Genomic DNA, 16,345 nt, shown 5'->3' with positions numbered 1-16,345 from the left:
ATATAAGATAAGAATAAAAAGGGATTTTATAGTATTAATTATAATAACCTCATAGTATAGTAATGTATGCAACTAGGTCACAAAACACAAACACCTCAATCCGATGTAACTTAATTAATGCATCTGCAAACCAAATTCAAGTATTTCTCCGATCATCTACACTAGAACAAGGCAACCTTTAAGTACATTCAGAGGTGAAAGCTACAACTAATGTTTGCAAAATGAATGTGTCATTGTTTTTGTAAAGAAAATGTACAATAACACTGGATGTTATTGATCCTGGTAGGGATGTGGGACGCTGACAAGCCAAAACAGATATACTACACAATGAAACAGAGAGATGTAGGGAGGGGCGATCATACTTGACATTTTATGAAGTGCTGAAAAATAAATTTAAAACAGCCAAAAAAAGTAAACCACTTCCTAGAACCTCCACAGTAGTCCATGATAGTGGGAAATAAATAAGAGGGTGATCCCAAAACTAAGGTCTCCTACTTTTTAGTAAGTACATAGACCTGTTTATTTCTACAATGGTTTACATCGGTTTACAGCTTGAACATTTAGCTAGTTTTCGACATAATCACCATTTCTGTCAGTGCGTTTTTGTAGACACTCTGGCAGTTTTTGTATGCCCATGTCCCAGCTCGCCGCCATGTTGTTCAGAAAGTTATGAACCTCTTATTTCACCTCATCGTAGGAGCTGAATCGCTTTCTTAGGGAACTGGTGATAGTCTCTGGGCACCAAGGCAGGACTATAGGGTGGGCGGGGTTGCAGGAGAGCAACGGTTTGCCAAGTGATGTGTGGGCGAGCGTTATTATGGAGAATGTGTACGCCCTTGCTCAACATTCCTCTTCTCTGGCTCTGAATTGCCTGTTTGAGTTTTTTCAGAGTCTCACAGTACCTGTCAGTGTTAACTGTGGTCCCAGTGGGCATAAAGTTGGCCAACAATACCCCTTTCCGATCAAAAAAAAATGGGTGTCATGACTTTACCAGCAGACTGTGTTTGTTTGAATTTCCGCGGTTTTGGTGAAGAAGGATGCCGCCACTGGCACGATTGTTGCTTGGTCTCAGGTGTAAAGTGGTATGCCCAGGTTTCGTCACCTGTGACAATTGAGTCCAGAAAGTTGTCCTGTTTGGCTGCAAGGCGGTGAAGAAATACGCGTGAAGCATCAACTCGTTGCCGCATTTGGTCCTCAGTCAGCATGCGTGGCACCCATTTTGCGCACACCTTCCAGTAGTTCAATATTTCCATTAAAAGTCTGTGAGTGGTGCTTCAGGAAACCTCAGGAACCAACGTGCAGAGATCATCCAGGGTGATTCGCCGATCTACATGCGTGCTTTGCTCAACCTTCAACACGGTCTCCTCAGAAATTGATGGTCTCCCGCTCCTTTGCTCATCATGAATTTTGGTCCGACTAGCTGCAAACTTTCTACACACTTACGAACGATTCTGACATCCATGCATGACTCACCATACACTTCCGTCAATTGGTAATGGATTTCAATTGGCGCAGTGCCCTTTGCATTAAAAAACCAAATAACTGTGCGCAGTTCGCACTTGGCCTAACGTCCAACAAGAGTGCCATTCTCAACAGCTGCCAAGCCAAGACTGAGCACCTCAGTGTGGCGTGCGCATGTTTACACACAACATGTGAAGCACTCTTCATAGCAGTGTGACCAACTGCCACACAAACAGAGTTCTGTACTTATTCTCCTGTTTAACAAACATCTGTTACAGGTTGAAACAAACTTAAACCTGGTCAAGAGTGCAAAGTAATGGTAATGATTTTACTAACTCAAAAATGTAGTTATACACAGTACACATACTGAAAAATAGTCACCAAAACTGTTGGTACATTTATCCCATTGCAACACTAACTGGTCGATTCCATCCTCAAAGAAGCTAGTAGGCGGCTGTCGGATCCAGGCTTGGACCCAGTCACACACCTCGTCATCCACTGCGAATCAATGTCCGCAAATAGCTTGTTGTAGAGGTCCAAACACATGAAAGTCACATGGTGAAAGGAAGGGACTGTATGGTGGATGTTCCGCAACCACTTCCAGTGTGATGACACAATGAGCCTGTCCAGGGCGAGCATCATCTTCCAGTGACTCGCACCCCTCAAGGGATCACATTTGCACCATTCCACAACAGACTGTACTCACTGTACACAGCCTCCATCCGTCAATACATTTCACATCCTCCAACTCCTCCACCACCAAAAAGCGAATCACTTCTTGTTGTTCCTGCTTACTCACCTGCATGTTCGGTAGTGGACAATAGCTTGTGTGACCACCTTCTCTTTGGTGTGAAACCACACTGGCGCTATGCAACATCAAATGGTGAGCAACTGTCAGTCTCTCTAACAATAGATGGCACGACCATACCCGCAGTTAAGTGGTGCCACTTTATGTGTAAGGCAAAGGTAGACACACTGACCAGGTTTCATTTGAATGAACCTCATACATCTCCACAATGAAATTGAAGGACCGAGGAAACTGTGTTGTGCTCCATGATGTGTGGATCAACCTCTAACTGGCTGGAACATTTGAAGCTTGAGGTGTTGGATGGGCATGATTCCACAGAACCTTGCACTACCAGAGCTGACTTGTCTAAGGCACTACACTGCCAAGCTGTCAATGGCTCAAGTATCATTTCAAACTTGTTAGGGTCATGGTAATCTCTAAAGCTGCTGGCTTAACACAAAGCTCTATTATGGGGTGATCCTTTGTGCATATGCCAGCTCACAGTGTGGCAGATTGTTAATGACTGATAAGTAAGCATAATCATTGTTGATAACAACAAAATTGCAGTTTTCTTTAGTGCCTGTGTAATAAACAAAGTATGCCTCCAATCACAAATGGCAGCAGCTGAATTGATAGCATTTACAGCAATGGCACCAATTTGCATCTTTATTCACGTATTATTGCACCAAGGTGATTCACCAAAACTTCAACACAAGTAAGCTAATATAATTCTTGATTTTGAACTTTTGGGTTCCACACAGAACAAGCCAGACAAAAGTTTAATGGACAATAATTCTTTTTAGTGCCCATAGCACATGAACATTTGATAATATGGAATTCCTATGACATACATTATGTGGGGGAGTAATCAGTGCTTCCCCCCCTCCCTCCCCCCCAAAAAAGGCGTCTCAATTTATAAGGCCAAATACACACATTCCTTACAGCAAAAACTACCATACCAAATGCCTGACTGCAGCTGTGGACTAGTGAACTGTGCTCATCTAATATTGTTAGCAGGGTGAGTTTGGGACTAAATATTAAAAGAGAGATTCTTGTAAAACGGAGGAGTACAATATTAATATTTACAAGTTACAAAATGCTGTGCACATCAAACATAAGAAATAAGACACTTATTTCAGTTTCTTAGTATATGATTTGGGGATGAAGGGAGATTGAGCATAACAACAGGGAACCTAGGCGGAAACGATCTAAACCAGCTGCTTTTCTTGGGTAAACTGCCATAGCATTGTTTTCTGAGCTATTGTAGTTGGCACACGATTTCAAAGAGTCCTGTAATGGTCCCTTGACTGAATACACTTTCTGATTTGCGCAATGAATTGTTTCAAAAAAGGGAGTACAATCAGTCCTCAAAAGGACCAGATATAGATTTGGCATATGGGTGGTGGAGTCATCGCCTCTACAGGTGGGTGACAGTATTACAACCTAGCCATGGCCTGTGAGCAGTAGAGGACTAGTCAGTTGGAGAAACCAGGCTGGTGTATTCAATAGGCTTGCAGGCTGGGAAAGGCTGACAGTCCAGCAACCAATTAACATGTCTGAGGCAGGCCAATGTGTCAATGCCAGGCTGGGGTGGGACGTCCCAGACTGAAATCTACGATAGACATCCAAATTCAAGCAGATTTGTAATAACAGAGGACTTTTATCATAAGCATACCTGATTAAATTGTCAGAAATGAACTCTAAGAGTAATAATAGCAGAAATATAAAACTGAGATTAATCCTTTACTTGCACAACACTAACTCTGATCTCATACACAAAGGTTTCCATTAGACTCTTATAACTGGGTTAAAATAATTCGTGTATAAATAAAAGTACTCAGATACATTCCAGGGAGAATACTGCATCTGCAACAGTCTGAGTACAGCTGCTCAGCTTTACTGCAGCAATAAGGAAGATGCCACACCACATGTCAACTAAACCCATACCTGGTATAGGGATACATTGTCTAATTCATTAACAGTGTTCATTTTGATATGAGTGAAGGTTGTATAATTTCTCAGAACATTATTTTCTGAAATCTTTCATATGGTGAACCAACTGTACTATACATGCCATTAAGTTATGGTGTGCTTAGACAGTAGTAGAGGATGTCTCAAGGAATGACTTCACAACTGCGGACTAATTTTCAAATGACAGGAGACATCTGAAGATGGCCATGACAGTACTGTGAGTGAGTAACAACAGCAAGATAAAACTTTTAGCTCTTTACAATTGGTACAGTAATATGCATTAGAATGCAGCTCAATAGCAACAAGCCATTATTTACACTAATTAAAGCCACTAAATTATGTGTAACTTTAATCACTGCATTCCCAATGACTCTCCTTTTTCATTTGCGAATAATCTTTTGTTTAACGTACATGTTTGTATATTTTGGCTATGTGGGGAGTAAATACAAATTCTGAAGGGGTCTTTTCCCCTCCTCCTTCCCCAATATAATAGCATGGATTTAGACACTTATAATGTATATCATAAAGCGGAGTTGCTGAGTCGCAGATAGGCACAACAAAAAGACTGTCATCATTTTTTTGGCTTCAGTGTATACATTACAATAGCTTGCTTGATATAATCTATTATTGATTTTTTTCCATGCGAGTTACACCAAAAGTGCACAACATGAGTGATTTTGCAAATTTTGTTATTCTTCGTAGTAAGTGAGCTAGTTCAGCTCACTATATGCCAGTATAAGTCTATTTACTTTATGCCTTCTCTCAATGTTATCAATATCAACTACCTAAGGAGGGCAGTATGAATTATTGTACTTGAGCTATGCACGAGAGGTATGTTATCAGCACTGTGCAAGGTACTTCCCTCCACACCACTACTCACTCATGCTTCTTACCTTCTCACAACAATCGCCCCTGAGGTGAACTCAATATGATATTTACAGAATGTACACCATTATTATATTACAAGTGAAAAATTTAAACAAATGTCAGGAGGGCATTGCTTTACAGAACTGCATTCTAATTATGGCAAACAACATCACTAAAGCATTTCTTTCCTGCATTTATATTACAAAGTTGGTTGACACTACAACACTTTTCATTATCATCAACAATGGAAATCAGTTAAATTCTTTACACCTGGGAGCAAATGAACACAGGTACCTTATACATTTCTGTTGAATTATAAAGTTTAGTTACGGCACCTACTACAACTGCAAGAAAGAAAAGAAGAGATCTTTTGACAAAATGGGGTTGAGGAAAGGGAATTTCTAAGGACAGATGGTGTTGTCATTTATTGTGACTGTCTCAGCAAGGATGTAAGAAGTTGTGCATTTTTATTGTCATCGTCTTCAGTCCCCAGACTGGTCTGATGCAACTCTCCATGCTATTCTATACTGTGTGAGCCGCTTCATCTCCAAATAACTACTGCAACCTACATCCTTCTGAATCTGCTTACTGTATTTGTCTCTTGGTCTCTGTCTATGATTTTTAATCCTCACACTTCTCTCTAACACTAAAGTGGCAAATTGGCGATCCCTTCATGCCTCATATTGTGCCCTATCAATCAATTAGATTAGATTTACTTTCATTCCAATTGATCTTTAGTAGGAGGTCCTCCAGGATATAGAACATGTCAGAATTCTTCTTTTGGTCAAGTTGTGCCACAAATTTTGTGTCTCCCCAACTCTATTCAGTACCTCCTCATTTCTTATGTGATTGACTTATCTAATTTTCAACATTTTTTCTTTAGAACCACATATCGAAAGCTTATATTCTCTTTTTGTCTCGACTGTATATCGTCCATGTTTCACTTCCACACATAGCTACATTCCACACAAATAATTTCAGAAATGACTGCCTAACACATATATTCAACGGCAAATTTCTCTTCTTCAGGCATGCTTTCCTTGCCATTGCCAATCTACATTTTATATCCTCTTTACTTCGGCCATCAGCACTTATTATGCCGCCCAAAAAGCAAAACTCATCTACTACTATAAGTGTGTCACTTCCTAATCTAATTCCCTCAGCATCACCTGATTTAATTCAACTACATTCTATTATCCTCATTTTGCTTTTGCTGATATTCATCTTATATCCTGCTATCAAGACAATAACCATTCCATTCAACAGCTCTTCCAAGTCCTTTGCTGTGTCTGACAGAATTGCAATGTCGTCGGCAAACCTCAATATTTTTATTCCTTTTCTCTGAACTTTAATTCCTTTTCTAAATTTTTCTTTGGTTCCCTTTACTGCTTGTTCAATGAACAGACTGAATATTATTGTAGATAGGCTACAACCCTGTCTCACTCCCTTCTCAACAATTGGTTCCCTTTCATGCCCCTCAAATCTTTATAACTGCCATCTGATTTCTGTACCAGGTAAATAGCTGTTTGCTCCCTATATTTCACCCCTGCTACCTTCAGAATTTCAGAGTATTCCAGTCAACATTGTTAAAAAATTCTCTAAGTATACAAACCCTATAAACATGGGTTTGCCTTTCCTTAACCTGTCTTCTAAGATAGGTCGTAGAGTCAATATTGCCTCGTGTGTTCCTACATTTCTTTAAAATCCAAACTGATCTTCCCCAAGGTCAGCTTCCATCAGATTTTCCATTCGTTTGTAAGGAATTCGTGTTAGTATTTTGCAACCATGAATTATTAAAATGATATTTTTGTAATTTTCACACTTGCTAGCAACTGCTTTCTTTGGAATTGGAATTATTACATTCTTCTTAAAGCCTGAAGGTATTTTGCCTCTCTCATGCATCTTGCACACCAGATGAAAAAGTTTTGTCACGGCTGGTCCTACCAAGGCTATCAGTAGCTGTAGCAGAATGTGGTCTATACCCGGGGCCTTGTTTTGACTTAGATCTTTCAGAGCTCTGTCAAATTCTTCTCGCGGTATCTTATCTCTCACCTCATCTTCACCAGCATACACTTCCTTTTCTATAATCTTGTCTTCTAGTTTATCTCCCTTGTATAGACCTCGATATACTCCTTCCAACCTTCAGATTTCCATTATTTTATTATTACTGGTTTTCCATTTGAGCTTATGATATTCATAAAGCTGCTTCTCCTTTCCCCAATGGCCTCTTTAACTTTCCTGTAGGTGGCACGCACCTTTCCCCTAGCCAAATATGCTTCTAAATCCTTACCCTGATTCGTCATTTTGCATTTCCTGTGAATCTCGTTTTATAACATTCGTATTCCCTTTTAGTATTTACCTTAATATTTCCATGAAGTACGGTATTACAAATAATATTTTTCCTGACACTTATACAAAGTTTCAAGCCCCTTTGTTTAAATTAGTCTACGTATGTTATGCATAAAAAAGTATACAAAGGGAAAGTTATCTTGATACAGACCATATTTTGTTTGTAGATCAAATGCTCAAAACTGTTTCAAGTGGATCAGTAGGTAATTTCGGTATGTCATACCACAAACACATAAAAGTGCAGTGTGCAACCATTTATTAGTACAGTAGCAACCAAACGAATGCTAAATCCATTTTTTGTTGATTTAGATGATGCTATAGCAAGAGCAAACATATTGTTTGCAATATGGCAAATCCCACATTCAAAACATTTTAGCAAATTCTTCATTTGTGTGGCCATATTATGTATATTTATTTTCCAATACCTGAGGGTATTTTTGTTCTGTCATTGCACCTACAAGAAAATGAAAGTTTTTCTTTTTTTTTTCCACAGTACACATTTAGCTTTATTGAGATAAATCGTCATCCGTGGTCTGTAGTTAAAGATATTTACAATCTGATTTATTTTTAAGATTGAAAAACAGTTCATTGACAATATGTTAGTTTTTACTTACAGTGATTTCCACTTGGTTTCTCACCTAGATCAGGAAATGCCGTCTACTAGCACATCTTTGGTGTTTTTCCTCATTAGACACTGATACTTGTTGTCTAATTTTTAGTTGCTCTGCAGAACTATGCTTCCCTTATGTTTTACAAAGCACACTTTTTCACACACCACTGTTTTCTGTTTATTTTTATACTTCTAAGCATGTATTATAGTTTGTGTTTTGTAGTGTTGCCAACACAACATTGCCACTAGTTTTGCCTAAACTCTTCTTTGTACTTTACTTACTTGTATGTGTGTAATTCTATTTAATTATGTTCATGTGTATTTATATACTGTGTAAGAGTAGAGAAGAAATAGTATTGGGAGGAGTTTTTTTTTTTTTTTTTTTTTTTTTTTTTTTTTTTTTTTTTTTTTTAGAGTGATGGAGAAGGTGCGGAGCAAAGAGCAAGAAGTGAAATGAAACTTCTCAGTTTCATCAAGGCCTCTCCCTCCTAACACTTTTAGCAGACAGGCAGAAAATGTCTGCCTGTGTCTGTGTACGTGCGGATGGATATGTGTGTGTGTGTGTGTGTGTGTGTGTGTGTGTGAGTCTATACCCGTCCTTTTTTCCCCCAAGGTAAGTCTTTCCGCTCCCGGGATTGGAATGACCCCTTACCCTCTCCCTTAAAACCCACACCCTTTCGTCCTTCCCTCTTTCCTGTTGAGGCAACAGTTTGTTGCGAAAGCTTGAATTTTGTGTGTATGTTTGTGTTTGTTTGTGTGTCTATCGACGTACCAGCGCTTTCGTTTGGTAAGTCACATCATCTTTGTTTTTAGATATAATTTTCCCGTGTGGAAATATATATATATATATATATATATATATATATATATATATATAAAAAAACAAAGATGATGTGACTTACCAAACGAAAGCACTGGCAGGTCGATAGGCCACCTAACCTTCGTAACCTGTTAGCTCATCCCTATGAAATCCCCAAACCACCTTCCCTACCCTCTGGCTCCTATCCTTGTAACCGCCCCCGGTGTAAAACCTGCCCCATGCACCCTCCTACCACCACCTACTCCAGTCCTGTAACCCGGAAGGTGTACACGATCAAAGGCAGAGCCACATGAGAAAGCACCCACGTGATTTACCAACGGACCTGCCTACACTGTGATGCATTCTATGTGGGAATGACCAGCAACAAACTGTCCATTCGCATGAATGGACACAGGCAGACAGTGTTTGTTGGTAATGAGGATCACCCTGTGGCTAAACATGCCTTGGTGCACGGCCAGCACATCTTGGCACAGTGTTGCACTGTCCGGGTTATCTGGATACTTCCCACCAACACCAACCTATCCGAACTCCAGAGATGGGAACTTGCTCTTCAATATATCCTCTCTTCCCGTTACCCACCAGGCCTCAATCTCCACTAATTTCAAGTTGCCGCCACTCACACCTCACCTGTCATTCAACATCATCTTTGCCTCTGCACTTCCACCTCGACTGACATCTCTGCCCTAACTCTTTGTCTTTAAATATGTCTGCTTGTGTCTGTATATGTGTGGATGGATATGTGTGTGTGTGCGCGAGTGTATACCCGTCCTTTTTTCCCCCCTAAGGTAAGTCTTTCCGCTCCCGGGATTGGAATGACTCCTTACCCATATATATATATATATATATATATATATATATATATATATTTTTTTTTTCCTACGTGGAAGTTTCCCTCTATATATATATATATATATATATATATATAGTGAGGCTACAGGGAAGATCTCTAGCTCTTTAAATAAGTGTCTGCAGGATGATCTTGGATGAGCTCCAGCAATTATTCTGATTAGACGCTTTTGTGCAATGAACACTCTTTTACTCAATGATGAGTTACCCCAAAATATGATGCCATACGAAAGCAGAGAATCAAAATAGGGGTGGTAAGCTAATTTACTCAGATGTATATTGCCAAAATTTGCAATGACCCTAATAGCATAAGTAGCTGAACTCAAACGTTTCAGCAGATCCTCAGTGTGTTCCTTCCAGTTCAACCCCTTATCAATGCATACACCTAGAAATTTTGAATATTCTACCTTAGCTACCGATTTCTGATCAAAGTCTATATTTATTAATGGTGTCATTCCATTTACTGTGTCGAACTGTATATACTGTGTTTTGTCAAGCCGGCCGGTGTGGCCGTGCGGTTCTAGGCGCTTCAGTCTGGAACCACGTGACCGCTATGGTCGTAGGTTCGAATCCTGCCTCTAGCATGGATGTGTGTGATGTCCTTAGGTTAGTTAGGTTTAATTAGTTCTAAGTTCTAGGTGACTGATGACCTCAGAAGTTAAGTCGCATAGTGCTCAGAACCATTTTTTTTGTTTTGTCAAAGTTTAATGAGATCCCATTTGCAGAGAACCACTTAATGATTTTCTGAAAAACATCGTTTACAATTTCACCAGTTAATTCTTGTCTGTTGGGTGTGATAGTTATACATGTATCATCAGCAAAAAGTACCAGCTTTGCATCTTCGTGAATGTAGAATGGCAAGTCATTAATATATATTAAGAACAGCAAAGGACCCAAGCCTGAACCTTGCGGCACCCCATTCTTGATTGTTCCCCAGTTTGAGAAATCACCAGTTTTATGCATATTATGGGAACTGCTTATTTCAACTTTCTGCACTCTTCCAGTTAGGTATGATTTAAACCATTTGAGCACTGTCCCATTCATACCACAGTACTTGAGCTTATCTAGAAGTATTCCATGAGTTACACAATCAAAAGCCTTTGATAGATCACAAAAAATCCCAACGGGTGACTTCTGGTTACTCAGAGCATTTAATATTTCATTAGTGAAAGTATATATAGCATTTTCCATTGAAAAACCCTTCTGGAAACTAAACTGACATTTTGTTAAAACTTTATTTTTACAAAGGTGTGAAGCTACTCTACAATACATTACTTTTTCAAGAATTTTGGATAAGGCAGTCACAAGAGAGATAAGGCGGTAGTTGTTGACATCAGATGTATCCCCTCTTTTATGCAGTGGTTTAACAATGGCATACTTCGGTCTATCTGGGAAAATATCCTGCTTCAGAGAGCTATTACATATGTGGCTAAGAATCCCACTTATTGCTTCGGAACAAGCTTTTATTATCCTGCTGGAAATGCCATCAATTCCATGTGAGCTTTTATTCTTGAGAGAGTTTATTATCTTCCTAATTTCAGAAGGAGAGGTGGGTGGAATTTCAATTGTATGGTGTGGGTAAGGCCTCTTCCATTAACTGCATGGTTCTTCTAATGAACATTTAGATCCTATTTTCTTTACAACATTTAAAAAACGATTATTCAAAATGTTTTTGACTTCTGGCTTTTTTATCAAGTTTCCATTCGCTTTGATGGCAATGCCGTCATCCTGTACTCTTGGTTGCCCTGTCTCACTTGTAATAATATTCCAAACGGTTTTGATTTTGTTATCAGAGGTACTAATCTCAGACATGATGCATATGCTTCTGGACTTTTTAATTTATGGTTACAAGATATTTTTATTCCTTTAGTAAGCCAAGGTTTTTGCATGGTTTCTTATAATTAGATTTAACTACTTTCTTGGGGAAACAGTTTTGAAATTCTCTTACAAGTGTATCATGAAATAAGTTATATTTTAAATTAGCATCGGTTTCCTTGTACACCTCATCCCAGTCCAACTGCTGAAGATTTTCTCTGAAATACCTAATTGTTGAGTCATTAATTGAATGCAGAACTTTGGAGGGTAGTTTTGAATTACTGAATGGAGCTATACTGTAACTAGCGGAGCACCATGATCAGAAAGGCCATTCACAACAGGACAAGAATTTATGTTTTCAAACCTATCTTGGTCTATAAAAGTGTTATCTATCAATGTGCTATTGTCCTTTACTACCTGAGTAGGAAAATTAATGACAGATGTCAAATTGAAAGAACCAAGCAAGACTTTTGGGTCATTCTTCTTATTACACTCTTTCAGTGAATCAACATTGAAGTCCACACAACTAATAATCTGCTTTCCCCTATCTGACAGATAGCACAACAAGGCATCCAAGTTCTCCCGGAATAAATGAGATATTTGCATAACTACCTTATATAAACAAACATACATTTCTTCACTTCACATGATACTTACCTCTTAGGCTCATTGAATAAGTATGGTCCACGGCTCGGTATTGTATGAGGCTCAACAATAATGACCCTCCGCTCAGACTGTTTTGGGTCATCACTGTCCACCTCTCGTTTCCGTGTTTTAACATCCTCAAATGTCAACCTAAACAATGAAAATAACAAGATTTAACAAATAGTTACACAAGTTTTGTATTTATGAGGTGTATAATACAGATTACAACACTGAGCTTCATATTGACAAGCAATGGAGATAACGATGAATTACAGGAAACCTAAACAAATCAGCTTTTGTTTTCTTTTTCTTTTTTTTCTGAAAAGTTTTTGGCAGATACATATTGTGCACTCACTTAATTATTCATCATTTAGTGTATACTTAACCAAATTCTGCAAAATTAAAAGTAAATTTCTCTTCTACCACGTAGCCCTCACATTTGACGCACAGTTTCACATTGCTAACATTCTTTTTTTTTTCCATATCGTTTCTCCTTAACTTCAGAAGAAATAATCCCTGTTTCCAATATCTTCAATAATATGAACTTACCCATGTCACAAGGCTATTTTACTTTCTTAGGTACAATTATTTAGACAATATTATGAAAAGGATAGTTGCTACTCATCATATAGCAGAGCTGCTGAATTGTGACAGGCACAACAAAAAGGCTGTCAAACAAAGCTTTTGCCCAAACAGGCCTTTATTAGAATTAAATACAACCCCCCCCCCCCCCCCCCCCCCCCCCACACACACACACACACACACACACACACACAGAGAGAGAGAGAGAGAGACAGAGCCTCTGGCTGCCAATTTATCCTAGGTTTTCCATTTTACAATTATTTACATATTTTTAAAATTTTACATGTTTATTCCTGATTTATTGCCCTCTTGTTTTTAAATATTCAAATCAAAGATTTGCTTTGAAGCTACCAGAACAGCTCTCTGGCATTACATCCACCAATTTTAACTAATTATCTCCCTAACATTTCTGGAAATTTTGTAATATTAAGTCTGTTGCATCACAAATTTTCTGTTGATGTCTTTCAACATGGTACACATACGCATGCACTGACCAAGTGTTGTGGATTCTACAAGACTTAATATAGTTTCAACTATTCATTACTTCCCGATACTGGCCTCATGCAATATATTTCTGTGATAAACAGATGTTTTGAATTTATACTAGGTTTCATTTACCAGGATGCGTCCCTTTAACAAATCTCACAAAAGAAAAAAGCAGCACAAATATAAGAGTTACAATCTCTGCTACTGGAATTTTCATTAATGGACTTTCACCAGAAGTATAGAAAAGGCACTAAAACATCAGATTACATGGCACCCTCATTCAGTCACAAATCTCTCTACACCACACAATTAATGTTAATTTTCTTTTGTTTGGAATAGCATCAGATGTTGGTGACTATGTTTAATTTTATTTTCTCCATTTATTTAATTTTATTTTCTCCATGTGTTAAATTTCTTGGAAGACAATGTTGGCAGTAGAAACAGTTATAAGTGATGTTCAAATTTGCAAAAATGTTTCTTAAGCATTTGAAGAAATTCTTTTCTTTTTTCAGTGAAGTGTCTCACTGAGGAACTTCACATTTCCACAACAGTTTGCCACCAAATAAACATGATGTTCTTGTAATTAACTACCTATGGAGACTTTTTAGTATGGATGAAATAACCAGATTATTCTCTCACAGCAGTTTATTGTGCAGTAGCTTTAATACTACACAACTTACATATCAAACTAAAAAAGAATGAAGAAAACTAACTGTAAATAGCCTGTCAAGCACCCACAATAGTCTAAGATTTTACGTGCATTTGAAAAGGTATGTAACAAAACATGTAGTGTCTTCTGAGAAGTCTCGATGAATGCACTTTATAAAGGATGTCCTAGGACAAACTGGACACAAAACAGGGTAGTGGGCAACATCAGCTCATGATTTACAGAAACAGATTATTATTTAACTGCATGCAGGTTTTGACTGCAAAACTGTCATAGAATTTCAATTTTATTACTACAATGTGGCCAAGTTATCAATTAAGAAAACACTTTAAATTCTTAGGATTGAAAACAAATGAAAATCTATCTTGGACAAATCACATTCAGGATCTGAAAACAGATGTTTTTATTTTCCTTTTAAAAATAGAACCATTGTAACTGCTGCTGAAGTAAAAAAGCTTATTTATTTTACATAAATTCACTCTATTACATCTGTGGTATCGTATTTTGTCTTTTCTAAAAATTTTTAGAATGCAGGCAAAAGAAAAATTTGAGAGAAGTTTGATGTTTCTTTATCACCTTTCTACCATCATCAAGCTGTTTTTGACTCATCCTGAGAACCAATCACCACCAGACAATACTCACACCCTTTACAAGTGGTGTCAGAAGTGAATCAACATCTGCAACAACAAATGGCAATAACGGCATCAGCACTTCAGCTCTCGTATTCTGAGGGACGATACAAGGAAGTGCCAACTTATGATTTTGTTTAGGTCTATATGGATATTTGTTACTTTTCCTTTCTCAATACCTGGAGTTTATTTTTACTGCTTTTGGCAGTGACAGATGGAAGCAAAACGGCATAATATGAAAAGGCATCAGCTAGGAAACATTTCACCGCTTGCTTGATCAAATTGCTTAAATGCATGCTGATAATAGAAAATTGTGAAAGGAGCTTCAAGGGTTGGGGGAGGAAAGAAGAAAGTGGTTCTCTCTTAACTTGTCCTTACCCCATCATAGATTCCAACACCACACCTCGTCAGGACCTCCTTTTTCATCAAAATCATAGACAACTAGCCGAGTATCCGGCATTGCCCAGATATGTATTCCAACAGTGCTAGTCCACTTCCTCCTCCTCCTCCTCTCCATCACCTCACCCCTGCTCCCTCTGCCCATCTCCTCCTCCTCCCCACTTGCTGCTCATCTCATCCTCTTTCCTTTCTCTATCCATTTCCTCCTCCCCGTCTCTCCACACACTTCCTCCTCTCCTCTATCTGGGTCAATCTCCTATGCATGGTGTCTGCAAAATATGTTAATAATAGAGTTAGTAGCAAAGAAGTAATAAATTTAAATGTCACGCATGATGTGGCACTTTTTCTCGCTTCTCAGTGTTCATGATGTCACATCTCCTCATCTGTGTCAAACGATGATATAATTTTGTAGGAACATTCATTGATATATGTGGCTACAGCCTGCAAAATGAGTTGCCAGTAGAGCCACTAGCAAAGAAATATTAAATAGAAACGTCATGCACAATGCGGCAGTTTTTCATGCATCTCATTGTTTATTACAGCATATCTCCTGAACTATGACAGGCAGGTGGTTTTTACCCCCACAGCGATTGTCACCTAACAATAAGGGATATGGGTGTCAAGATTGCTTGAGATTGTTCAGTGGCTTAGGAGCAGGTGTGAAACATATGCACAACCCTACATACATACATACATACATACATACACTTTTATAACATGTATGGATTTATGTACGGCTACTAAACTGGGAGGCTGCAAAGATGAGCAGTTATGAAGTCAGGCTCAGTTAAAGTTGACAGGGGATGCTAAGGCACAGGCAATGTGCCACAAGAAATTATGAAATGCTCAATATTTTCAGGACTTACAGGAGTTGGATGCTCATAACAGGAATGTTGTTCACAGGCTCCCATAAGCATAGGGTAGGTGATTGCAAGTTATTGTTTGTACACTAACATTAAACAGAAAATGGCAAAATGTGATCACTGTGCAGTGTTCCCAGTAAATGTGAGCACAGGATACCCATATTATGAATCTGTTACAGATTATTCTTTGATGGCCTATGTAGGAGGAAGGTTGCATAGAATTTTACTGGCTATGGGGTCGCAGGAATCCATAACAAGTCAGGGTATAATTGGTATAAAGAGTATGAACCCGCCTCAATGTAGACTAAGGGGCATAGGAGAGGACGGTATTCATTTCCTAGGTTTAGTATGGATGAACCGGAGAGGGAGGGTATGACATTTGGGCTTTTATGGAAGTACTTCCTCTGTTGGCAATAGCTGGAATTTCTGAGTACACATCACGTCATTAAAACAGCAATAGTACAACCCAGTTAACTAATTCCAAAAGGTACAGTCAAAAATTTTCGTACACTGGTAGGATGGAGTGCCATAAAAAAACACTAAAACTC

At 38.5% G+C, this 16,345-nt stretch overlaps 1 protein-coding gene across 1 annotated transcript in view; it reads right to left on the bottom strand.

The window, feature by feature from the left end:
• The window catches only part of LOC124805223 (RNA helicase aquarius), a 380,133-nt gene that overhangs the window by 87,193 nt on the left and 276,595 nt on the right, over window positions 1–16,345 (bottom strand). Inside the window, exon 17 of the mRNA XM_047265726.1 lies at window positions 12,184–12,321. Coding sequence (XP_047121682.1) covers window positions 12,184–12,321 — 138 coding nt within the window. The remainder of the gene's footprint in view (window positions 1–12,183; window positions 12,322–16,345) is intronic.

The sequence above is a fragment of the Schistocerca piceifrons genome, chromosome 1 (genome assembly GCF_021461385.2).
Source record: "Schistocerca piceifrons isolate TAMUIC-IGC-003096 chromosome 1, iqSchPice1.1, whole genome shotgun sequence".
Taxonomy (NCBI): domain Eukaryota; kingdom Metazoa; phylum Arthropoda; class Insecta; order Orthoptera; family Acrididae; genus Schistocerca; species Schistocerca piceifrons.
The sequence above is the reverse complement of the archived record's forward strand: the minus strand, read 5'-3'. Positions and strand labels throughout refer to the sequence as shown.